Source organism: Pleuronectes platessa, chromosome 6 (assembly GCF_947347685.1).
Source record: "Pleuronectes platessa chromosome 6, fPlePla1.1, whole genome shotgun sequence".
NCBI classification, from domain to species: domain Eukaryota; kingdom Metazoa; phylum Chordata; class Actinopteri; order Pleuronectiformes; family Pleuronectidae; genus Pleuronectes; species Pleuronectes platessa.
In genome coordinates this window covers 7046259-7072205 of record NC_070631.1, presented here as the reverse complement: position 1 = coordinate 7072205, position 25947 = coordinate 7046259, and the positions used below count along the sequence as shown (strand labels likewise).

The 25947-nt window shown below is 42.4% G+C and overlaps 2 protein-coding genes and 1 non-coding gene across 3 annotated transcripts in view; 2 read left to right on the top strand and 1 right to left on the bottom strand.

Moving 5' to 3' along the window:
• Positions 1–3522: 3522 nt before the first annotated feature.
• On the bottom strand, positions 3523–3595 carry trnak-cuu (transfer RNA lysine (anticodon CUU)). The gene has a single exon. It is a non-coding gene; the product is annotated as a tRNA-Lys (tRNA).
• A 1265-nt stretch (positions 3596–4860) lies between these two features.
• Positions 4861–14905, top strand: zgc:113278 (Translocating chain-associated membrane protein 1-like 1-like). The gene is made up of 11 exons (XM_053424804.1): positions 4861–5067; positions 6358–6418; positions 6527–6645; positions 7074–7190; positions 7276–7334; positions 7639–7723; positions 9184–9254; positions 10465–10569; positions 10658–10801; positions 11278–11450; positions 11590–14905. The coding sequence occupies exons 1-11, from the start codon at positions 4948–4950 to the stop codon at positions 11661–11663; spliced, it is 1128 nt and encodes a 375-aa protein (XP_053280779.1). The 5' UTR covers positions 4861–4947; the 3' UTR covers positions 11664–14905.
• A 10119-nt stretch (positions 14906–25024) lies between these two features.
• LOC128442013 (nuclear receptor coactivator 3-like) overlaps positions 25025–25947 on the top strand; it is a 49096-nt gene continuing 48173 nt past the window's right edge. Inside the window, 1 exon segment of the mRNA XM_053424176.1 lies at positions 25025–25167. The gene's annotated coding sequence lies outside the window, so the exon portion shown is untranslated.

The following is a 25947-nucleotide window of genomic DNA, read 5'->3' as shown; positions in this document are numbered from 1 at the left end:
TGCTCATTGTGTTTATGTTTTTGTTTTTTTACTGCACACTCCTAAAAGACTGCTAAACACACAAACCATGACAAAAAACAGCTTTTCCATTCTGTTGTGGCACATTTGTCAAGGAGTCAAGGGTCTTTAGTTGCTTGGTTACAGACAGGAATCCTTCCTCTGGCCCTTTGCAGATTTTAAAAACATCCGGGTGGACGACACTGAGGTTGTGTGAATTTTGTCAATCATATGGGCTGGGTATGTTTAATGCTTGACACAATAAATAAATAAAATCGAAAATCGAAATCTACATCTAGATACACTCCTGATCAAAATCTTAAGACCAGTTAAAAAATTGCATGAATTTGCATTTTGCACTGTTGAATCTTAGGAAGGTTCTAAGTAGAGTTTCAAAATGCAAAAAGAAGAAATGGGAACAAGAGCCCAAAAGTTGTGAGCAGGCAATTTATTGAAAACAACAATTTAACTGAAGTAGGCTGTTCATCAGCTGATCAAAAGTTTAAGACCACAGCTAAAAAAAAAAAAAAAACCCTCCTAAAACAGAAATTAAAGTCTCAAAAACTGACTCAGTAATGAGTAGCTCCACCATTATTGTTGATCACTTCAAAAATTCGTTTTGGCATGCTTGATGCAAGTGTTTCCAAAAGGCTAGTGCGAACGTTGCGCCAAGTGGTGAAGATGACTTCACGAAGGGCATCCACTGTCTGGAACTGAAGTCCATTTTTGTAAACTTCCCTTGCCATCCATCCCCAAATGTTCTCAATTGGATTAAGATCAGGGGAACACGCAGGATGGTCCAAAAGAGTGATGTTATTCTCCTGGGGAAAAGTCTTGGTCAGACGGGCATTGTGAGTTGGAGCGTTGTCCTGCTGAAAAACCCAGTCGTTACCACACAGACGAGGGCCCTCAGTCATGAGGGATGCCCGCTGCAACATCTCCACATAGCCAGCTGCTGTTTGACGCCCCTGAACAACCTGGAGCTCCATTGTTCCATTGAAGGAAAAAGCACCCCAGATCATGATGGCGCCCCCTCCACTGTGCCGCGTAGAAAACATCTCAGGTGGCATCTCCTTGTCGTGCCAGTAACGTTGGAAGCCATCAGGACCAACAAGGTTAAATTTTTTCTCGTCAGAGAATAAAACTTTCTTCCACCTTTGAATGTCCCATGTTTGGTGCTCCCTTGCAAAGTCTAAACGGGCAATTTTGTGGCGTTGAAGGAGACGTGGCCTTTGAAGACGTTTCTTGTTTTTGAAGCCCTTCCTTCGCAGATGCCGTCTGATGGTTACTGGGCTGCAGTCAGCACCAGTAATGGCCTTCATTTGGGACGAGGATCGTCCCGTGTCTTGACGGACAGCCATTCGGATCTTCCGGCTCAGCGCCGGTGAGATTTTTTTGGGTCTACCACTTGATTTTTTTGTTCCATAACCCTGAGGATCTTTTAAGAAATGCAAAATGACTGTCTTACTGCGTCCAACCTCAGCAGCGATGGCACGTTGTGAGAGGCCTTGTTTATGCAGTTCAACAATCCTACCACGTTCAAAGACGGTGAGCTTTTTTGCCTTTGCCATCAAGAGATCTTCACAGTGTGATTACTTGACAGGAAATGACATGGAATCCAAATTTTTGCACAGATTTTGGCTTTTAAAGGCTGTGGTCTTAAACTTTTGATCAGCTGATGAACAGCCTACTTCAGTTAAATTGTTGTTTTCAATAAATTGCCTGCTCACAACTTTTGGTCTCTTGTTCCCATTTCTTCTTTTTGCATTTTGAAGCTCTACTTAGAACCTCCCTAAGATCCAACAGTGCAAAATGCAAATTCATGCAATTTTTTAACTGGTCTTAAGATTTTGATCAGGAGTGTATATTCTGTTCTATAATAGAGGAAAGGAAAGGAAAATAATTTTGAGTTCACCTTTCCTTTTATGTCTTACAAAGTTTTGTTACTGTTATGTCCCTGTCATATATAATAACACATGCGATCAATCAAATAAATATAAAATATGCATGGACCTGTCTCCTTCTCCATAAAAAGAAATACCGAAGCACGGTTTGTTGGAAGTGTGTGTGTGTCTGTGTATGTGTTGGGTTTCCTCTTTGACGCCTGTGCTCTAGCAATGACCATCAATTATTCAACACAGCTGGATTAAGTACCATTTTACTTCTTGTGTGTTTAACTTTCAGCAGCACATTGACAGACACTTCTAAGCTCAGTGATCAGAAAAACACATATTATGTAATCCAACGTAATATCGCTGCAATAAATACATATCTTTTTATTTGGGGCACTTATAAGTAGGTTAAGGTGTGTCCAAATATTAGAGCATGAATCCTAATGTCAATATTTGAACAAACTGTGTGTGCACATGGCGTTAATTTTGTTACACTTAACTGAAATAATTATATTCTGTTATCTTAGTCTGCAATACACCCAGAAACATGTTAATAGATGTGAAATGGAAAAGTGGTCAAGAAAAAGACAGGGTTGCTTCCGGAGGATCAGGCCACATCTGCAGCCAGTCCTCATTAATGGGGCTGATGTTGAGGTTGGTCAGGACCTGTAAATACCTCGGACTGCAGCTGGACGACAGACTGCACTGGTCAGCGAACACAGACCCTCCACATAGAGGGGCAGGGCCGGATCTGTTTCCTGAGGGGGGATGGGGTCCTTTAACATCTGCAGGAAACCGCTGCTGATGTTTTACCAGAGAGTTGTTCCTGTGAGATGCCAAGCGGATGGACAGACTGTCGCCATTACTGCCCAGGCCAGATCTAGAAGCTTAGAATTTCTACTCAACTTGATTCTGTCTCATTTGAATCTGCCAATCATGTTTATTTCGTTCCCCTCATTCATTATTTCCTGATTTCAGAATTGCTGGTTGGACACAGGACTGGGTTTAAATAAAATGTTCTCTGATTAAAATGCATCATCATTTGAATGATCTGATATCGATTCATAAAAAGGACAGGTCGATCTTTTAATATTGTGACGTGTTCTTTAAAAAAGAAAAACACTCTCCACTGAGTCCACTGTGTGAAGGTGCCCAACCCAAATTTCGAATATTTGTTATCTCTCTAGGCTCTTGCGCTGTTTTCACTTTACATCTGCTCTACCATAATTTGTACATGCTGTGTTAGTCTAACGCACAACTTTGTATAGCTCCAGTTATTTATCTTTAATTCTGTATATTTGGCTGAAATACTATGCCATGGTTACTTGTGTCTTTCAATCACCTTATACTTCTTAATAATAATAATAATATTTGTATCATCGACAACTCCATAAGCACCTTAGTTATTTATTTATTTATTTATTTATTTGTAGTAGCTTGACTTCATTTCACTGATTCATTTTGACCTTTTTATTGTTCTTATGCTCTTGTGTTGGTCTGTTTTATCTTCTGCCTACATTTCTCTTGGAAACAATAAAGTATGAACCTATCAGTATAGCCTTCTCTCTACATGTTTATCTTTACAGGGAAAGCAGTAGATCTGTGAGAACTGTGCGGAGCAAAAAGTATGTCGCGCCCAACGTGGGGCTCGAACCCACGACCCTGAGATTAAGAGTCTCATGCTCTACCGACTGAGCTAGCCGGGCGACGATACACCATTTGACCCGGATGCTAACTTTCAATATGCAAGAACGATGTGGGTTGAGGTGGTTTATGCTTGACTGTGTCATACTGCCTCCTAGCGCCAACAACGGGTAATAACAGATGTTTCAGTGGAGACAGTTTGTTTCCAGCATTATACACTGGCTGCTTTATTTCTTATCACTGTATCGATTATTCTTCTTTATGTGATTATAGGGGCTTGCACAGGCTTTGTTATTACTTTTTTATTTGAAGTAAATTTGGATGCAATCTAAAATTGGGTTCAGGGCATCGGGTTGGACATCAACAGCTCTGATATGAAAACATATGCAACTATAGCTTTTATCAAACGTGTGTCAAATATCTAGTCTGTTTACATTAATGTGCAATATGGAAAAACTGTAAAGCTGCAACCAACAAGTATTTCCTTTGACTGTTGGTAAAGTACAATGTTAGAAAATAGTGAAAATACCTTAAAATTATGAATAGATAGATAGATAGATAGATAGATAGATAGATAGATAGATAGATAGATAGATAGATAGATGGATACCTTCTATACCTTAATACCTATTATTATTTTGTCAAAAAACTTATTGGTTATCGAGATATTGTTATTTCATATGGTATTCAAATAGTTATGTCAGCACTAAAGCACTAGTTGCTAACTGAATACCTTTTAATCATGATGATGTTAATAACTGATGCATATCATAATATCTGATCATATTTTATATGATGATACCTTTTTTTATTTAACTTCAAAAGATAAATCATTAAAACAAATGAAGCCACTGAACGTGTAACAGAAGTTGAAGCCCCTATAATTTCAGTTGATGTTTGCTCAAATACTAAACATCCCAGAACAACGGTGCATATCTCGGGTAAATGTCAGAGGACAGTTTGGAGATCATCGTCTCTGTGTGCTCTCCTCTGCGGGCCCTGATGAGCCCGAACACCGGCTTCTTCCGTGCAGCACGTGAAGGCAGCACGGTGCCGGGTTCTCCTGCTACGTCATTGGCTCGGGGCGGTGCATGAATCGGGGGTCTGAAGTGGGAGGACCCCGTCATCTGACTTCACCACCGGGGCAGCAGCGACTGGAGGAGCGGGTGTAGCGCGGCGGTGCGCGGGCAGTGAGTCTTCATGCCTGGTTCTAAGCACGCGAGCAGCGGTTCAGTGCAGCGGAGCGACCGGAGCAGTGCGAGCATCCAGCGGTTGAGACGTGCGGCGGGGCCAATCTAGCTCCAGCCCCGGCGGAGGCACACTTAGTGACGGACTGACGCGCAGGCAGCACCGCTCCCCTTACCCACCTACCCATCTCCCCGGGACCCTGAAGGTAGAGCCGCGTCGGTGAGCCATGGGGTTCCGCAAGAAGAACAAGAGCCCGCCGGTGCTGAGCCACGAGTTCGTGATCCAGAACCACGCCGACATGGTGTCCTGTCTGGCCATGATCATCCTGCTCGGCCTGATGTTCGAGGTACTGTGGAGTTAGCCCGCCGATGCTAGCTAGCTGCTGTCAGTTCGGCTAACGGCAGCTAGCGCTCCAGGGGCAGGGCGCTAGCGTGTCTCTCCCCTTCTCATGTGTCTCAGTGCTCGGCAGAGGAGGTGGCAGAGGAGGCCCAGTGGCACCGCTAACAGGTCAATCACCAGTCTGCGGCTAATCCTCTGCCTCCATAGCAAAAACCATTGCATTACCTGTAACAACAACATGATCAGGATCTGTCTGTCTGCTCCACATTTGAATCATCAACCATTTGACTTTACTGTATTTAGTGACTAAGCCACGTTTGAAGCTCGTCCTCCACCTACTTCACCTGTCTCCACCCAAACCATCCTCCAGCCTGAAACGTGGAAAAGCTTAAAATCTCAATCAGGCTTTAGCTGTGAGGATGGATAGAGAGAGAGAGAGAGGGTTTGAGCTTGCAGAAGAAAACAATGTCTCTCCTCAGGATGCAGACGATCCCCTCTCACCCTGAAACAATGACAGTCATTGTAGCAGAGGTAGTGAACTTAAAGGTTTACCTCAGGCCCCTGGGAGCCCCTTCAGGCCCCTTCTGAGATGGGACCACAGTTATAGACCCCCCCCCCCCCCCCCCTCACAGCATAGCTCACTCATCACATGTGTTTATAAAACAACGACAGAATATTTCAGAATCGTGAGTGTTGTTATAAACAGCGGAAAGGCTTCACTTTCATTTTGCAGCTCATACAAGGAAGCAGAGTTATAAAGCAAGTCTAGTCAAAGTGTGTTTATATAGCACTTCTCAAGTTACAAAGTTCTAAGCGATAAAAAAAAACACGCAAGTATGAACAGATTAAAAATAACAAAAACGCAATGATATGTTAAGTACGGGTTCGTTCAGCCACACAAATGTTCCCTGTGTGCATTTTTTCTACCGTTAATAGTCAAATATATTTCAAAAGCAGGGAATAAATAGAACAATTCAAAAGGCAGCTCGACTTGAAGTGAAAGCCAGTGAGAATAAGTGGGTTTTGAAAGTGTCAAGGGTCTGAAGGCTTCTGAAAATGTAGTAAGTTGTTCCTGAGATACTGATCTGATGAATTCTTAGTTTGAGTCTATATATTTTGGAATGTCCAGAAGCCTCAGGTTGGTTAAACTAAATAATATAGTGTGCGTCCATTCAAAATTGTACATTATTGTAAAATCTTTTAAAACAGAAACTGAAGAGGCCATTTATTTGTTATTGCTGCTTCTTCTGTAAGTGTCCTGCATGTGTGTGATGTGTTTTCGTCCTTTGTCTTCCAGGTCACAGCGAAGTTTGCCATCATGTTCATCACAGTTCAGTACAACGTAACACAAGTTCTCGGTGAGTCAGAGTATATACCTTTTAGTATTTAGATTCCAAACGAAAAGCCCTTTCGGTGATTGCTTCGTTCTGCCTCTTAAATCTTTAATTTATTTTATTTTTTTGCAGATGAGAAGAGTGATCCAGTGAACTTCTACCAGTACGGTCCCAAAGATGTGGCCACCGTGTTCTTCTACCTGCTCATCGCGGTCATCCTTCACGCCTTGATACAGGAGTACATTCTCGACGTGAGTACCCGAGCTGAGCAGCCATCACATATATCACTGATTTTAATTTTTAAATCTCATTTATATGTAGAGAAGTGGAATAAGGGAAACTGAAACCTCTGTGTAAACGTATCGGCTTTGCACACATGTCTCTTTTTTACAGGAATTAAAGTGAATCCCAGCGGCTGATCCGACTTCTTTACTCTCCACAATAATCTTTCTATTGTCTCTTATTTCAAAAGGTATTCAAAGTATCACGGGCAATCATCCTTCCAGCAATGACAGTTTTGAGTCAGTTCAAGGCAGTTTTATATAAGTCACCTCTTTTTTCCTCAGGAATCAAGTGATAATGAATCTAAAAATATCTCCTTATATCTCTCTTTTTGAAAGGATGCCCCCTCTCCGTGTAACAGATACAGCATTAATGTGTTCACGTGTTTTGATTTCAGAAAATGAACAGAAGGCTGCACCTGTCGAAGACCAAGCACAGCAAGTTCAACGAGTCCGGACAGCTCGCAGCGTTCTACCTGTTCTCCTTCATCTGGGGCTGCAGCATCCTGACGGCGGTACGAGGATGTCTCACAGTCACACAGACACAGTGTCTCAGCGTCCATTTGGCTTTGTCTCACACTCTCTCTTCTTCTCTGACAGGAGGACTTTGCAACGAATCCTACGTTCTTATGGGAGGATTACCCACACACCCACATGGTGTAAGTAAATGAATATATAATTATTAAAACATCGTATTGTATAACTGTGAATCATGCATAGATCTAAACTCTTATGTTTATTTTTTTTTATTTTTTTTTATGATCTTCTATCAAAGTTTAATGTGAGCGATCAGTGAGTAATAGTTTCAAGCTACACAGATCAGGGGCGTTCGATGGAAATTCATGGATCTCCAGATAAAGAACAGAACAGTGCACATCATGTTCTCTTTTATATTAATATAACTTGTGTCCATGTTGAATTAACACCAGGCTCTTGTCTCTGTGCCACCTGTCATCTGTCCAGTTTTCAGGTCAAGTTCTTCTACATTTGCCAAATTGCCTATTGGCTCCATGCACTTCCTGAGCTGTACTTTCAAAAAGTCAGAAAGGTAAGAATCAATTCAAAGTAACGTAGGGGAGAGCGGGGTAATGTGGGACATTTTTTACATTTGCTCCCCTCTAGGTGAGATAATATGATATATCAGTAAAATTTACACATTTCCAATAAATTCAGGATGTTTTCTAGCAATGGAAATGATCAGAATGTCTTCAGGACAAAGGGCAGTGAAAATATGACTGTTTTAAAAAAAGTGGTCTTGTGTCCCACTTTACCCCAGCTACGGGGTAAAGTGGTCCACTTACTTTTTCCACTTTAAAACTACCATAACAACACATGTTGTAATAGTTAAAATCCTGACAGCTAGATTGACAACCACACATTCCAAAACTAATATCGGACTAGTAACAGAATCATGGCGATTGGTCAATTAAGCACATTTATGATTATTATCATTCATGTGATCTCTTGCACACCCTAGCTTACCTGCACAGGGACAGGGATATTGTTTTTCTCTGCGTATTCAAATGCCAGTTCATGGCACTTAACTGGAGCAAGGCCATGGAACTGGTCAGCTAGTTGCTAAGTGTTTGACAAGCTCCTCCTCCATCTCATCTGTGAATATTCTCTTTACCTCAGCTACTGCACCCCAGGCTACTGATTTTACTTCCCCTTTCTCTTTTTTCTTTATGACTCTTTTGAGGGTTGTCTTATCAATATTTCTATCCCTTCCAGCTTTTCTTAAGGACTTCTTTCCTTGCATGACCTCAGCGGCTGCACTCTCCATCTCTGTGAGGGGTGTTTGGCCTCAAGTTATCTTCCTGGTGTATAGTTTCTTGGCATGATGGCTTTTCTACAATGTTTATGACATTAAAAATGCAGCAACTTATTCATGCAAATGAATGGTGTTGCAGAAATGAGATGGAACAACGGCTGTATTGTAAGAAAAATCAGTTGGTTTTATTTTGGGGGGAAATGCATTTGAAAATACAAATTTTCATTCAATGGAAGTGAAGAGAAAATTTAAAATATGTTTTTATCGGAACTTTTGAGTGTTTCATATCGAAATTTGAGGACATTCTATAAAATTGCTCAAATATTATTGGTTGTTGGAGTCGCAATGATCTTAATGGAAATTTTATGTTAAAAAAATCAGATGTTTCTGTTAAAGGGATGAATTTTATGAAGGATAAATAGTCATTATATCTTAAGAAAATAATATATGGAATAGGAATTTAATCTAACATGGTATTTTGTGTTTATCGGACATTTCCTTTTTGATTGTGTCTCTGTTTATTAGTTATTCATTGGGATTTTTTTTCTACTTCTTGTGTCTTGATGTAGAGATAAGATTTAGCTTCACTGGATTTATTTTTAGTCTTCATAAAGTTACAATTTAGTAAAGTGTGTTAAATACGTAATCCAGCATAATAATCCTTCATCGAAACTGTAGGTTTTTGCCATAAAGCGTCTCCTGTTACTAACACACTCTTTTCCTTGTCTTTTCCGTAGGAAGACATTCCCCGCCAGCTCTATTACATCTGCCTTTATGTTGTCCACATCAGTGGTGCCTACATCTTAAAGTGAGTAAAATAATACTTCATTTGTTGAAATCAATGTTTTAAACCAGCACTGGTACCCTTATGTGTAGAGCATTGTTAGTTTCTATGCCTCCGAACCAGCTGATGTCTTTGGCCGGAGTCGTTCTGTTCACAGGTCGTCCATACGTACGTTCACGCGTCCGTCCCATTCGCAGCAACATGACTTCTCCACAACGCCACCAGGGGATTTCTTTCAATTCGGCACAAATGTTCACTGTGATGAACTGATTAGACTTTGGGGGTCAAAGGTCAATGTCACTGTGACCTCACATCCGTCCCATACTATTGAATTTCATGTATCTGGAATACTTGGAGGCGATTTACTAACATCTGTCACAAATATCCACACAGACTAAAGGAGGATCGGATTTTAAAATTGGTGGTCAACGGTCAAGGTCAGCGTGACCTAAAAAAACATGGTTCTCACCATATCCAAAGAATTTAGACAAACCTTCACACAAATGTCTGACAGAATAGAATGAAGCGGTGTCATTTTATTTATCTAAAAGGTCAACTCCAACGAAAACCATTGCCCGAGAACAGGGGGAGATTGTTGATGTATTTTCTGCAACGTGACTAACAGAGGCATGCTGATAACTGCAGAGCGGTGTTTCTAGTTTCTGTTGCAGGGAAATGTATGAAAGCAGATTCCGTTCACTTTTAAGTGATTAGAAAAAAACCCTCCTCTTTGGGGAGTGACCTGATAGCCCGATGGTTAGGGTGTGTATCGCATAGGCACACATGTTCTGGGCAGCAGGTCCCTGGTTGAACTCCCACCCGGTCGGATCATTTACCTTTACTACTCACCCCTGGTTCCTGTCCCTCTGTCAAATGAAGGAAATCAACTGATTTCAACTACATCTAACCTAAAGTTAATGGACTCTTTATGATGGACTGAGAAGTGGCTCAATTATCCTATTTGACTTTCTCTTATTGTCCTGAAGATCATTTAAAACTCTTTAAAGCTTTAATTTGTCTTAATATCCCCCCTCACAGGGAACTGATGCTGAAGTTAATGGATCATTTAGTATTTTGACCTGTTAGTCTCTTCCCTATAGACGTCCACTTTTCGAAGTCAATTGTTTTATTGATATGAAACTGATGTCTACAGGTTTATTCTCTAATAATAGGACGTGTGATTCATAGTAATCCTCATAACTCTGCTGCCCCCTCCCTCACTCTGTCTCCTCAGCCTCCACCGACTGGGCCTGGTGCTGCTGGTCCCTCACTACCTGGTGGAGCTGCTGTTCCATGCTTCACGCCTCTTCTACTTCAGTGATGAGAACAAGCAGAAAGGGTATTGCATTCAGTATTTATTGGACAGAAAACACGTTGCTGATCTGAACCACCTGATGAAACCTGTATTTCTCCCCCTCCCTTCACAGTTTCACCCTGTGGGCTCTACTCTTTGTCATCGCCCGCCTCCTCACCCTCACACTCTCAGTCCTGACGTTTGGCTTCGGGCTGCCTCGTACTGAAAACCAGGGCTTTTCTCTGGCGGAAGGAAACTTCAATGTGCTCACTATAAGGTGAGTCAAGGTGGCGTCTGAACGAAGAGGCAGTAATCTCCTCCAAACTAATTTAATCACTAATGTAGTTCACAAAAACTACTGGACAGATTACCATGAAACTTGGTGGAAGGACATGTTTAGGGAAGAACCCATTACATTTTTAGTGCAGATCCGTGTAAGGGGGCAGATGCGGGAAAAATATTTCTCTATCTTTAACATTGCGAGATCTGCATGAACAAAATCACCTGTAGGGCTAATATGTATATGAACAGGTGGAAAGTATTTGTAGGGGGGGTTGATCTTTATTCAGCTACTGTACAAGAACAAATATTAATTTGAACTAAATCCAAGAATGGATATCCTGCCTGTGTTTAATGTAAATGTTAAAATTCATGTCTTTACAATATGGTGACAAGTGATATGCGCTCTCCAACTGTCCTTACCAATGGCATTATACTGTAGTTTAGATTTCTGTGTCCCCCTCACCCCCTCAGGATGACTTGTCTGGCAGCTATCTGCCTGACACAGGCCTGGATGATGTGGAAATTCATTAACTTCCAGTTGAAGAAGTGGAGGGAGCACAGCCAGAACCAGGCGTCGAAGAAGAAGACGACCACGACGACGGTCAGCCCGAAGAGCAAGCCCCACAAGAGGGAACCAACAAGGGGTGAGAACTCACTGTCTCAGTCACAGCAAGCAGACACAACGTGATTCTCCATTTCAGTTTGCATGTTGAACACTTGATTTGTCTGCTGTGTCGTATATTCTCTTTAATCGGGGGTGTTTCCATCCACTTGTCTTGGCAGGAGGCGCAGCTAATGGGGTTGTGAAGTCCGAGGATAAAACATCACCACGGGCAAGAAAAGCCAAAGCGTCATAGAGAAGGAGGAAGAACCCAAGTTACAACCGAGTGAGGGAGTTCTGACAGTGTGACATTGTTATATGTCTTAACACAACTTCACATTTTGTCTACTGCTCTCCAAAACAAATGTTTCAGCGCACTAAGAAACCTTACCTGTCCCTTTTGGGGTTGAAACTCCCCCTTTTGGAAAAAAAAATAAGTTCAGTGTTACTGTGTCTGCTTGAAAACGGTTCTGATTCCTTTGGGTTCTCTGCAGAGGGGCAGAGTTGGTTTTGATGCTTTAACAGGAAAGATTTAGGTGTTCAAAGTGTCCTTCGTGTAAAACTACGATCACTCGTCGGGTATTTTCAAATAGGGAGTTGCTCTGCGGTAATTTGACGTTGCATCAGTTAATATCACGGTACCTTAGAAAGATAAATATTTGACTTCAGGGCAACTCAGCAAAGTGTTGATGTACAGGTCGACTGTGCGAGGTGTCATTTTTCAGTTTGGACCTTATTCAGCTCAACTCACAAAGCAGGCCACTGGTTCATGTCCCCAAAATAAAGCTGTTTCTCACTCTGCAGGACGGCACCGAGATGTTCGGCTGCTTTCAGGAAATGATCCTAAATCAGTCGCTCCACGGGAAGATTTGTGCTATTTAGCTATTTGATATGGCTGCAGCCAGAAAACTGAAGCTTTTATTTAACTCCTTGATCATATACTGCCATTATTCAACAGCCTCTGCCTTTGAAATCCGACACGCTACCGGATTGAGGCGCTTTGGTATTTTCATTGCTTTCATCACCGGCCTGGTAACCAGCCTCTTCCAGGGGTTCATCCAGGTGGGGAGACCCACTGAGAGGAAGCTGCACTGTAACCTGTGACGCTGTACTGTCCACACAAACCTTCATATCAGCATGACTGGAGACTTGAGCTACAGGCTGTATTGAGGCTGCACTTCAGTCTTTTATATGGTAATGTCCATGCATGATGGTTTTAAGGCTAAAAGACGTTGATGTCTAGTTCCTACCTGTGCTGTTGTGTTTGCATCTCTCTCTCACACACACTCAAACACCCACAAACCCACATATATATATATATATATATAAAGCTATATATATAAACACACAAGCATTCAGTGGCCTTTTTACAACTGCTGCAAGAGGTTTGAGTTATTTATTTTTGTCATATACAACTGATAGTTATTATTTTCTATGCTTTGAGAAGCTATAACCAGCAAACACAGCGGTACATAGCAACTGCGTTCAGTTAATCCAAACAGTACAATCTTTCTTAAAGTGTCCTTATAACGTCGGTGGTTTGTATCACTCGTTCTGCTTGTGTTGCATTCTGTTTGCCTTCTGTTTTTTATTCTTGGGTATCAGGGGACAAGCTATCCGCCACTTAAACTATAAGTTACATCCCATATTGCAATGGGAGGTGTGTTTGTGAGGGATTGTGCTTGAATGTGTGTGTATGTGTACTGTGTACAGTATTGTTTTCGCCCACTGTGTGTGTGTGTGCGTGTGTTGGTAAATTAACTGGGCCTGAATGATGATGACAACGATGTTTATTGCTTGTCTCGTAAAAAAGCTAAATTATTGCCTGTGTGCAGAGCATGGATTGTGACAATCTCTTCATTGACTCCTGCCCTGTTGGTTGTATTTCACAGTCACATCCTGTCCTTTAGTTCACTTTCATCGGGCCCCGTCCCGAAAAGCTTCTATGTGTAAAGCACTGAGTTGTGGATTGGTGTATGTTCTATAGAATATCAGTTACTTAATGCTTCTGTGTTCTGTCTCTGCCCCTCAGATGCCCTTTCCTGTGCGAGAGAGATTTAGTGATTTTTGTTTTGCCAAATGTGGCATGTTCTGTCCCTCCTGCTTCGCCTTTTCAATGATCCTGACATTTGCCATGACAGAGCACACGTATTGTACTGTCGGTCGCACTCTTTCCTGTCATGGACCAAGTCCCGCGCCACTAACAAACCACTGTGCATGTGAAGCTCTGTATAGAGACGTCTGTACTGCCTGTCTGCAGTCGGCTTGGAGCTTGAGTCCAGAGCAGGGAGGAGATTCATATGCCGTCCATGTTTGCTCCCTTTAGTGCTCCTTGGTGGGACTCTGGTCTTTTAAAGCCCTGTGTCTGTGTGCGGCGGTGTCATAGGAGGGAAGGGGGAGCAGAGGACTTATGTACCAGCCTGTTATTGAACTGTCTCAGATGTAAAAGAGAAAAAAAAAGAAAAAGACTTAACCCAACACTGTACTAAAAATATGTGTCAGATTTTTAAGCTATTTTTTATAGAGGGGGGAACAGTTGAAAATCACTGTTGTTCAGTACACACGTCTGAATATATTTGTTTCGCATCCATATTGATATGAATTGTTTTTTTTTATATATAAGAATGAAGCTTGCTGATATGTTAATGTGGGTAGACATTGTGGTATGAGTGTAAAAAAATCATTTGACTCATGGCCTTATTAGAGCAAAGTGAACTGGGTTGTATAACAGTGCTCAGTTAACACAGTGCTGCAGGTGAACACTGCAGCCGCCACCACTCCATGTTTCCTTAAAGCGAGACGCATCCTCATAATGACACGAAATACGACCAGAGGCGAGTTGGTCAGTAGACGTGTGATTATATAGATATATATTTCTCAGTTCCTGTGATCACGGGGTACCGGATGTAGAACCAACCAACGTCTGTAAGCTTCTCTCGCTCATCAGATGTACAACAATCAGCAGATGTTCGGAATCTGAAACATGAGCCGCGCTGCAGTTCACACCCTCCTCGCTTCAAAACACAATGAGCCTGAATAATCCCACAGGAATGCACTTTTTATTTTTTGTGCACAATATGCATTTTGTCAGAGCAACATAACTCTGCTCACTACCGGCCGTTGCTGCATCGATATTCTGCGATTTGGAAACTGCTCGATTAAAACTCTGTGAATAATGCAATTGTTGGGGAATCCTATTTTAAAAAGGAACCTCTGGGTGGCAACAATCATGAATGCACTCGAATGCATGATCACTTAAACAAAAGACAGAGACTCACGTTTATTGTATTGGATTAATTCATTCTGCACTGTCCTTGATTTGTTTTCATACCGCTGCTTGTCCGTAGATGTTGCAATATATATTTCGTTTTTTGGATCTGTTGTCTCTGAACTGCTCTGATGGTATTATATTTATGCAAATTTCTTGTTAGCTCTGATCATTTTCTGTCACTATTTTTTTATTTCAAGTTTGAATAAAGCTTTTGATCATTACACAAACTTGTTGAACATGTTTTTGTATTTTTTTCCCTTCCGCCCACAGGCAGTGGATCTGTCACATTGGAAAAAATATGGCATTTTCAAAGTGTGTAGTAAATTATCAGGGTTGTAGTCATTTTTTTTTTTTAAAGTCATTCATAAAGCAGGGATACTCACATGTCTTTAGAGGATTCCTCCCTTCTCACCTCCTGCTCATTACACATTTCCACTGGATTTCACTTGAGGGTATATTCCGAGACCTCAATTTTAAACATTTTTTCATTTATACTACCCACTGGGAATGGTGTCAGGAGACCTGATGAAATATTGGCCAAACTGTACTCCGTGGCTAATTACCACCAGGGGGCAACACCGAGCTTTTCTTGCCTGAGGGACCGAGGCAGTCTGCAGGGGCATAGCAGCATGCAGACCTGCATTAATAAATCACCAGTCAGACTGAGAAAGAGGAAAACGTTGTCTTATCGCACAGCGTACAGCTCGGCACTCTGAACACAGTCTGCACCGTGCAAACCAAATCACCTGATGGGTTCTAATATGTCTTTTATATACATTTAATAGAGAATCTTGGAGAAGGGACGCGTGCCGGTTTGACTGCTGGGCCACTGTAAACATGACATCTGCGTCCATGGATGAGAGGAACGAGCCCCGGTGCAGAGCAGAGACACCTGCAGCTCACAGCTAATGTGTTGTGTTGTTTCAGACTAATGGCTTTTCTCTGGGCAATCAGACAGCATGATGGATCAGTGGGAACCACAGAGGCAGGCCGGAGCTCTGCAGGGTCAGCACAAGGACAGGGGGTTCACACACACCGCTCTCCATCACACACACACACACAACCGCAGCCTGATTGTTGTACCCCTGCCCCCCCAGCCAACCCAGACATACATGACCTGAACCGTGCTTCAAAAGCAAACCTGCAGAAAGAGGCTGAGAAAAAGCAAGGGGCCAGCTGAGGCGAGGGGGGGGGGGGTGATGATGATCCTGCTCCTCCCCTTCATCCAATGAGGATAAATCTCCCACTGAATCGTCAGTATTATGTGTAATTTCCATATAAATTAGCTTCATTAAAAGGGGAGTACTTTCTTATTTAACGAAGCTCATTTGAAATTCTGTATTTAATAAGACATGTAATCCCAGACTTTCAGACTAATAGCCAACAATTAGCAGGACCGGAGCGTGTGTGTGTGTGTGCGTGTGTGTGTGAGTGTGTGTCAGTGTAAGCTCTTGGAAGTATTGTCGTCCGTCAATGTTATTTCCATTGATTGTCCCAAATGAGCAAATTGGGCAGCAGCTGCTCTCTCAGCCAGGTTTACTTGCAGCGATCCATGAAGCTCAATGGAGATCTGAGGCGTTCATGACCTCGCGGCTATTTGTGAGCAAGAGCAGACGAGAGGGGAGAGTGTGTGAGGTGAGTGGCGGAGCAGGTGTAGGCCTGGTGGTGGAGGATGAAGGAGTGAGGAAACATCTGGAGGGATCAGAGGACTGAGACGGGAGAGAAGACAAAGTGGTGAAGGGAGGGGAAGAGAAACAGACCGACGGAGAGTAATGTCGAGTAGAGTGCTATGATTTACAGTAGAGCTACAGAGAATAATGGAGGGGAGAGAGAGTGAGAGAGTGTGTAGTGTGTGTGTCTGTATGTCTTTCTTCTCCTGTGAGGACAAATTCAGGTTCAAAGCCATCATAGTAGGGACATATAATACAATCAAATTAAAATAATAATACAATTTCTGTTGCATCTAATCAATGTTACTAAGTGCTCTCCAAAATTTATGGAAATAAAACAACACAGAACAAAATAAAAGATATGACATGAAAGATAAAATACATGGCTTTGGGTTGTTCAGCAACCAGAGGGTCCACAGTTAGATCCCAGTCTCTCCCATTACGTTTTGCCAAAGTGTCCTTGGCCAAGACACTGAACCCCAAATTGTATGTACTGTAAAGACTAGAACGGTGCTATATGACCATCTACCATTAAAGCCATTCAAAAATCAGGCATTAAAAGGCTTTTCTATTGAAATATGTGTTAAGCAATGATTTAAAAACAGGTAAAGTGCGAACAAGTCTCCTCTAGGTAAAGAAATCCAGAGCCTCAGGGTCCGGATAGCTACCAGACTTGATGCAGGAGCTACTAGCGAGCTGATCTAAGTTAACGTCTCAGAGCATAGGGAGTTTGTAGTTCTGTAATATAACTGGGAGCCAAACTGTGTTATTAAAAAATCTTAAATCAATTTTCGATTGATTTAAGATTAATTCTAAAAAATGTCGCAATGACAAGGGCTTTCGGAGAGTTAAGACTTGGTTTTAAGGTCATGGTTAGAATTAGGTTTAAGTCAGAGGTTTGGTTTTGCATTAGGATAAGAGGTTATGGAACGGATCCTGTCACTGTCGTCACGGCTATACAAAGACAGACGTGTGTGTGTGTGTGTGTGTGTGTGTGTGTGTGTTTGTCTGTGTTGTGAGGAGACGAGTCGTGGTCTATCAGTGTCCATCAGAGCCGGCAAATGCAAATTAGAGCAGACTCTGAAATGGTACAGATAAAAAGAGGAAAGGTGAAATAGAGAGGCTACAGAGAAGATTGAGATAAATGAGCAACTAAATGACTGGATGGAGGGAAAAAGAGATAGGAAAAATGAGAAAAGGAAGAAAAAGACCTCTCTGTAGGTTTATTTCCATCATTAAATGGGTTTGAGTGTGTGCATGTTTGTGTACGACTGTTTTAATCAAGGGCGGTAAATAACATCAACAAATTCTGATTAAGTCACAGCTTGGTAAAAAGAACAATGCTGACAAAAATAGACAAAGGCAGAAAGAGACAAAACACTATACGGCTATGGAAGAGCTTGGACATGCGAGGCTGCACATCATCCAGTTTTAGTTAACCTAAAAATTAGAAATGGTTTGCGGATCAATGATAGAATTTTGTATTTTGAATGAATGGTGTGAGCCACAGACTGTGTATAAAGATAGACGACATGACTGTTCCCTAAAAGTGAAGCCAAACCATCTTACCCTGGTGGCCGGCGGCAGAATAGGTCGTAAATACTACAAATTAATTCAGTTGATGGTTTTTGTCATTTAAGGTAGATCCTACCGCACTGATGTTTGTTGAAATGTTAATTTGATGCTATAAAAACAAGGTGAAAACACAGAGGTGGGTTTTCCATTGTGGCACTAATAACGTGCTCATAATAATTATGATTTAAAAAAAGAAATCCTTGAGAGGTCACCCATCAACACGGTCTGTTTTTTGTTTTGTTTTTATCATTCACCTCCAGGCAGAACTATGGAATAGATGTTGGCTGACAAACAGTTTTAAAGCCTCTCTTCAAGTTCTCCAAAGCTCAGACTACCGACACGTCTGGGTGAAATTATGAGGACACGTGTTGAGCTGAGTGCGCGCAAAATCAGGATTTTGTGCTTATAGGACTCTAAATCTGTCCCTGTGTGCTCTCAAATTGAGATTGATTGCAGCTTGAATTTGTTCTGTTCTCTCTTAGTAGTTTGGCAATTAATTAACCTCCCTATATATGGAGACTTTTAAAAGTGCTCTTGTGGTTACTCCTGGCAGCCTGGGGGCGTGCGGCAGGATTATTATGTGCCGTGCAGCACTGTGAGCTTATAGAGTTGGTGGAGACCTCGGCCGTGGACTCAGACACATGTCCTTTTCGCCTCAAGCTTTCACATTGCGCAACACAGAAATCAACGAAAATGTGGAGGGAATATGAATATGATTTATGCATGTCCTCTAGACTGGGTGGAATGTTTTCTGTGTGTATGTGCAGCATGCAACGTGGGGGGGGAGACGACAAGCTGTGCATCTGGAACATGAATTTGTACACACCTATATACGCGTGTGCATGCAAACACACGGGGCCCGGCCGGCAAGTAGGACAACTGACAGCACGAGCAAGGTCACGTGTGCTTGTAGAGTCTCATCTGCTCCTTCAGTGCCTGCACTCTCTCTCTCTCTCTCGGTCACACTCATTCCGTGCACTCCTCCACTGTGACAGTAAACACACCGTCCCAGGCTCCATCTTCCTTTCTCACTGATTCCTCCGCCTCTGTGGGTTTTGTTTTTTTCCAAACAGCAACTTTATCGTCCCCCGAGGCCTTCGAGCCGGTGATTCAACAACTGCCCCCCCCCCCCCCCGTTTTTCGCTTTATCTGCTCAATCATGTCGTATTGATTTTGCATTGGACGATGCTGAGGTAGGTTTCACAAACATAAATGGAGGCAGGGGTCTAATGGCTACATGGGACTGGACCAAATGGTGGATTCATAAATGTACAACAAGCTAATCGGTTTCCACAGCTCCATCTTTATCTCAAATTATCGGAGATTTTGAGAATAACCATGTAGATTACACACAAAAAGTCGTTACTTTAAGAAAATAAGTTGTAATATAAGAAGAAAGAAAATCATATCTCAAAACAGCAGGTTCAAGCAGAAGCCAGCTTTGCCAGAACTGATGTCTTTCTGGATCCAAAATCTTGATGAACAATCTCACCGCTTCTTGAGTAACTATGAAATCCCTTTGAATGGACCCCAGATGTAAAGATTCCATATGTACGATAGCCCTGCTGCAATTTCCTCTTTTCAAAGTCTAAATTGTTACGATAACGTTAATATTATGAATTAATTCTCATAAATTGTACATCTTTATTCTTTATTCTCAAAATCGCTGACACCGTTATCTCCGTGTGTCCGTGTGGGTAGACCCCCTTTTCTTTTTCTCATTAGTGACCTCAGAGTAATTTCCTTCCATTTGTTTTTATATTGTACATTTATTTGAGTGCAAATAAGCCCACTTCAAACTCTGTCTATATATATTATATATATATATAAAGAAGGCCACCTATTAACCTTCCTGTGTCATATTTACCACCAATCCTGTTGGACGTGGAGCATTAGCAATGCAGCTTCCAGGCTCCACAGTCTTATGTGTGAATAACTGTTGTTAAACTCAAATTTATACGCAATTTTCCTGATGAAGGCAAAATAAAGCGGATTCTTCAGTTTCCAACTTAAATTTCAAGTTTCTGAATTCAAACCAGTTTATAATGTATATTCTATCACAGCACATACAAGATACAAAGCAGTGACTAACTCATTATTTTTCTATCAGCCAATCAACTGTCAGAAAACAGCTCAAGATACCAGTTACAATTCTCCAAGTCTTGGAGGGAGAAAATCTCATTATGTCTGATGAGCGGGACAAAAAAAAACGTATTGTTATATTAAACAATCAAGATTTACTAACACATTAATCTATAATTAGGGAATGACTGAGTGATTGATCTATTCCACCAGGGAGCTATCAGTTCATTCTCTGTTCAGAATTTCCCTTCGACATAGAAACGTAAAAGGATTTTCTGCATTTTCTACAGGTTGGCTCTTTCCTCTGACCATGTCAGTCTGTGTGTGTGTGTGTGTGTGTGTGTGTGTGTGTGTGTGTGTGCTGCTAGCGGTTCCACAACCCTCCTGAAGCCTTGTTCCTACCTGTTTAGAATTTTAAACAGCTTCCCTGTTCTTCTCACCTTACCACAACCCTCTCTCTCTCTCTCTCTCTCTCTCTCTCTCTCTCTCTCTCTCTCTCTCTCTCTCTCGCTCTCTCGCTCTCTCTCTCTCTCTCTCTCTCTCTCTCTCTCTCTCTCTCTCTCAGTTCCGTCCCCTAAATTCTCACAGAGGAACTGTCTCGACAATAAGCTGGTAAATAAAACACGTCCGTCCTCTGTCCACTCTCTACACATCTAATGAAATGACATTAGGCCGTAAGTGTGCTTTATTGTATCTTTTAGGAGACGCAGTTTGAGGCTGAGGTACAGTACAAGTAATTCTGCTGCGTGCTTGTGTTTCCTTACAATTTTCACTTCCTGCCATTTCCATTTTCTTGTAGCCTCAGGCAGCGCTATGGAAATTTTCCAAATGACAGACAATAAGGACCATTATAACGTGGCTTTAAATATTGTGGAAGTGCAACCTGAAGCTACAGACAACAATTCACCACTGTTTTTACTTGAATTCTACTGTTTCACTCTCACAGGCGATTGTGGCAGATTTTCAGTTCATCTAATTCTTTGTGATGACAAATTTCTGAAATATCCCATAACGTTTAGTAGAAATCATCGATCTCTTTGCTCTAATCAATAAATCAAATATATGTATATATCCTATAATCACAAATCCATTTGTATTTTATGTAATAATAGTTAAAAAAGTATATTAACTGTCAATTTTAATAATATAACTCATACGTTATTCTGTGTGTGCCTGTTCAAATGTTTTGCCAGCTGTCGGCCATTTATTACGAACCTTACTGCCAACTATTGTCCGAGCCGGACGTTTAGGTTTTACAATTCTAAATATTTTATCCTACCTTCCAGGCAGGCATTAGTTTTCTTTCCGTATCACATGAATCAAGTTGTGTTTTGTAGTTGAGTTGCTTAAAAAAAATAAAAACACATGGTACTTAAATGAAAGAAGATCAAATAGTGATTATTGTATCTAGATTTTTTAAAATCTTAGTAATAACTCTATGAATATAGACTAATATATAGTATTTATGTATATTAACGTGCAGAATCAGTTTACAGACAGTGTAAAGGGCAGGGATAGAAAATAAACTGAACAATGAAGTGCTCTGTAAACTGACTATAACTCTCTGATGCTCGATGGTATAATTCAGCCAGCAGACCTCAAATGTCTTCCAAGTCTAATTTCTTTTTTTAAAGGAGGCTTAAAATGTCTCTAAATCCTTTGGCTTCCACTCATCCCTGCATGTGTGTGTCTGGGTGAATGTGTCTATGGGTTTACAGTACAAAATGAACCGCTCACACTACGCTTGCTTGTTTCTTTTCAGTATGATGCGCACAAAAGTGATAAACTAATAAATAAATTCTTAAAAATCTTTGAAGCATCATTTCTGCGTTCACATTTTTGCATCTCTCACCGAGGGATATTCGAATCAGATTTTCTCCTCCTTTAGCCGTTCTGTTGCTTTCGCCTGATGAATTATGCCTGACCCACTGGGCTAATTGCTTTAAACCTTCTCCACATCCATACTTCCACATTTCCTTACACTCCATCCTTGGTCCCTTACAGTTTTCTCTCTCTCTCTCTTCTCGTTTGCACCCCCTCCCTCATATTTCCCGTAGAATTGGAGCAGGTCTTTCTCATTTTCACTCCCTCTAGGTCCTTTTTCCTTTTTTTTTCTTACGAGCTACACTTCCCGTCGTCCTCTATCAAACTGACAACTCCGCAGTCTCCTCTTCTCTCGCCCGTTCTCTACTTTGTTGCCTTTAACACCTATAGGTTTCCCCAGCTCCCCTTCTCTTCAGGCACCGGGCACCATTTATCATTATCTGTGATCTTGTCTCCGCGTCCTCTTAATCTGCCTTAAACTAAACTCCACTATCTCATCATCTTGTCTCACTGCTCTCTCACCTTCCTCTTCTCATCTTCTTTCATTCCCACTGTCACTGGCACAATAGGATCCTGACTCATGGCGTGTGTGTGTGTGTGTTTTCCTGTGTGTATCTATCCATCGATGTGTGCTCCTGTCTGCCTGGTATAACCATGGTGACAGATTTTGGTGCTGTCTTTCCCTGCCTTGTAGATCTTGGCAGCGGAGTCGGGCACCGTGTGGACGTCACTGCTCCACTCTGACCCTGCCAGCTCACATATGGAGCTCACATATGCGCCTCATCTATAAGAGATACGTGGCCTGAAGGAGCCACAGACCCTCGGGTCAAACAAACCCAGTTCACAGAAGGCTGGCTCCTGCAAAAAGAGCTGCAGGGAAGTGAAGTGACATTTCACTTCATGAGGAGGAACCACCAAGATCTGATGGTAGAACGATCCCTTTTCTTAACAGGTTGCCTCAAACGGAAAAGAGCAGCAAATAACATTTCCTTTAGCAATTAATCTGTCAAACGTGGGGAAATTACCAGGGAGTGCAGATCACCTTACAGGTTGGCTTTTAAATGTCTTGTATAATTAAAGCCAAAGTCATAACACCCCAAAATATTTAGAATCCTCACATGTCATAGGCTGGAATCAGATTGAATTTATGGTTAGTTTGGATAAGAGGATTTTTTGTTAGGTTATTACACAGAGTAAATGATGTTCCTAGTTTGTTTTGACACATCCCACTGAGACTGAAAAACAGTTAAAGATATCATAAAATTATAATAAATGTAAAGAATACAGCTAGATAATCTTAATCTTATAGATATGACCATACAGAAATATTATAACTCACTTATTAAGGGGGTGTGACTATACGTTGTAACATCTGATCATTTCCTGTGGTAAAATACTCTATAGTGATACAACTGACCCACTGTTAGATCAAATTTGTGAAATGGTTTTTAATATAAGACTTTTATTATTTTTTATTTTTTAAGCCACAAGCTGGTCCAAACACCACTGTGGGTGACAATCGGTTATTATCAAACCCCCTTGTAATAAATGCTAGCATATGGCAGGCGTCAGGAGATGATCAACACATCGACTACATGTTTGTTCCTTCACACAAATATTTTTGTGAATTTTTACCTCCCAGTTTCAATATAAGTTTTGGTTTATTAAGATGGTAGAATTCACTCTTCAAGTCTTCAAATGCTCACAGCGAGGAATGAGGAATCACAAGTTCACTTTAATTAATTTAATTGGACACACAACTAGCCACTGTTTCATGATAAAAAAATATAGTATGAAATAGGCAGAAAGTTATCAGACAAGAATCAATTTAAAGAACTGTACGAGTGCTTTTGCAAATTTGATTTCAATAACTACACCACCAGGCCGGCTTGGATCAATTCGATGACAGGAATGTTTTTTTGTTTTGTTTTCCCAAGTCAGCCCGACTACAGCAGCATTAGCTGCAACATGCAATTCAACACTGACCAGTGGGGGGCGATATCAGAAAGTAAGGTCGGCGGCAGCTTTGGCTCAACACATCATTGGTGGAAAGGAAACTTTTAAAACTCGTCCCCCTAACGAACCGTTTCTAAAGTCACTAGGACCATGGTCTCTCCTGTGAATCTCAGCATCAACAACACTCGTAAACTCTTTACTGTCTGACTTGTTTCTTTTATTACACAAGTTGAACGTTGCTCCTCACAAAAGACAAACAGCGATATTTGTTTGTAGGTGTTTTGGGTCCAGACAACATTTTGGCTAAACTCTTTCAACTGCCATCTGCTTATGAATGCAGATAAATTAAATAGCTGATGCATTTGGGTCAACGTGTTCTTCTGCTCTCCACGTGGACGTTGTACCTGCAGGGCAACCAAAGCCTGCTCACATGTGATTGGTCAAAACTGGAAACGCAAAGCAGCAGACGTCAAGCTCTGAAAACCCTCGACGCTCGCCTACAGATTCTGCATCTTCAAACGTGGAATCTGTTTATGACGATTACATTAACATGCTTTGACCTCCCCCAAGTGTCGCCACACTTCCTCTTCCTGATTGGCCCCCTGGTGGATGTATGATTTAATCCTCCATATGCAAAGTGCGCGAGGGGGCACGTGAACCATCATGCTGGTATTGTAGCAACATAAGTAAAAAGTAATTACATTGGAGCCCTGATGTGACAGCATGGCAGTGAATTGAGTTTTACAAATGGAGCGGTGCTGTAAAGTGTTAACTAATCCCAGCTTTCATTAAAGAGGATGACCCTGGCGCGTGAACCACTTTTACTTTTCCAAATGGACCAACTCCTCCTCATCAGTGGAGGATAAGACGCCCGCGACCTAATTTGCTCTGAACTTCAGTCTGTCTGCTCCTCTGTGCGCTCAGACGCGTCTTTACGCACAAACTCCGGATATTGTGCTTTACTTCACGCGTCTTGGAGCAAATGGGTCGGAGTTGGTTTTAACGTGGCGCTGCTGCTGTTGCCTTGAAACATAGAATACAAACCGCCTCGTGTGTCTCCTCTCCGTCACTGACATCCGTCTGTGAGCAGCGACACAGACAGCGGCTGCTCCACCAGCGCCACCCCCGTCTCCTCCCTCCCGTGGCGGCGGTGGAGTCCGCCTTGTAGTCCGCTTCCGGGTGGTGGGCGGCGGCGCGGAGGCGACGCGCTCCCCTCGCAGGAACTCCTTTACCCAGAACCCCCTGCGAAGCCTCAACTTACAGAACTGGCTTCTTGAGCTCCGGGAGTGTTTCCCATTTAAACAAACAGTGCCGAAGATGGCGGAGAGTTAATGGTGTAAAGAAGAAATTATCGAGCCCGGCGGACAGACAGCGGCGTCAAGGTAAGACCTCGCCGCGCGCTCTCTGGTGTCACTCGGCGGATTTCACGCCACTTTTCATTCGGTTTGCGATGCGAGGTGGAGGACGGACACGCAGCGAGTGTGGTTTCCCAGCGGCGGTGCAACACACAATATTGGCATCGGTGCGGAGGGCACAGTGCATGGTCATCCAGAGCGTGACAGCGGGGCTTCGCTAACCTCTCCGTGCCGGGGGTGAGGTGTGCACCGGGGCTGCTGCTCGTGTGACAGCCCGGGCTGCGGAGCGGAGAGCGGCTCAGCCCGGGTGAGAACTTGGAGACGGTGCCGGGGCTTGGGTAGTTTACGCACAGGCTGGCTGGGTCGTAGAAGTGTTCCCAAATTGACACGATACCGCGGGAAGTTTGTTTTATTTTTGCACACGCACACATGCACCGCACGGTTTGCACTTGCACACGCACACACGTTGCACGAGACGGACAGCGGTGACAGTTGACGGGTTTGTCCGGGCTGCAGAGGGCTGTCGGTGGGGGGGTAGGGGGGGGGGGGGCTGACGCGGTTGCAACATGAGTGGAATTTGTACGGAAAGGTTTGTTGCACGCACGATCACATCGTGGATCACATGCATCATGTCTGATAGAGACTGTGTGTGTGCATGTTAGTGACAGGGCTGAGTGGATGTCGCTCAGCCTGCCCGGGTCCCGTGTGCAGAGCCCATAGAAAAGTGCACCGACTCCCCTGCATGTGTCCAGTGTGCGGGCTGGTGCACCGGCTGGATCACGCATTGGCTTTGTACACGCGTGTGGT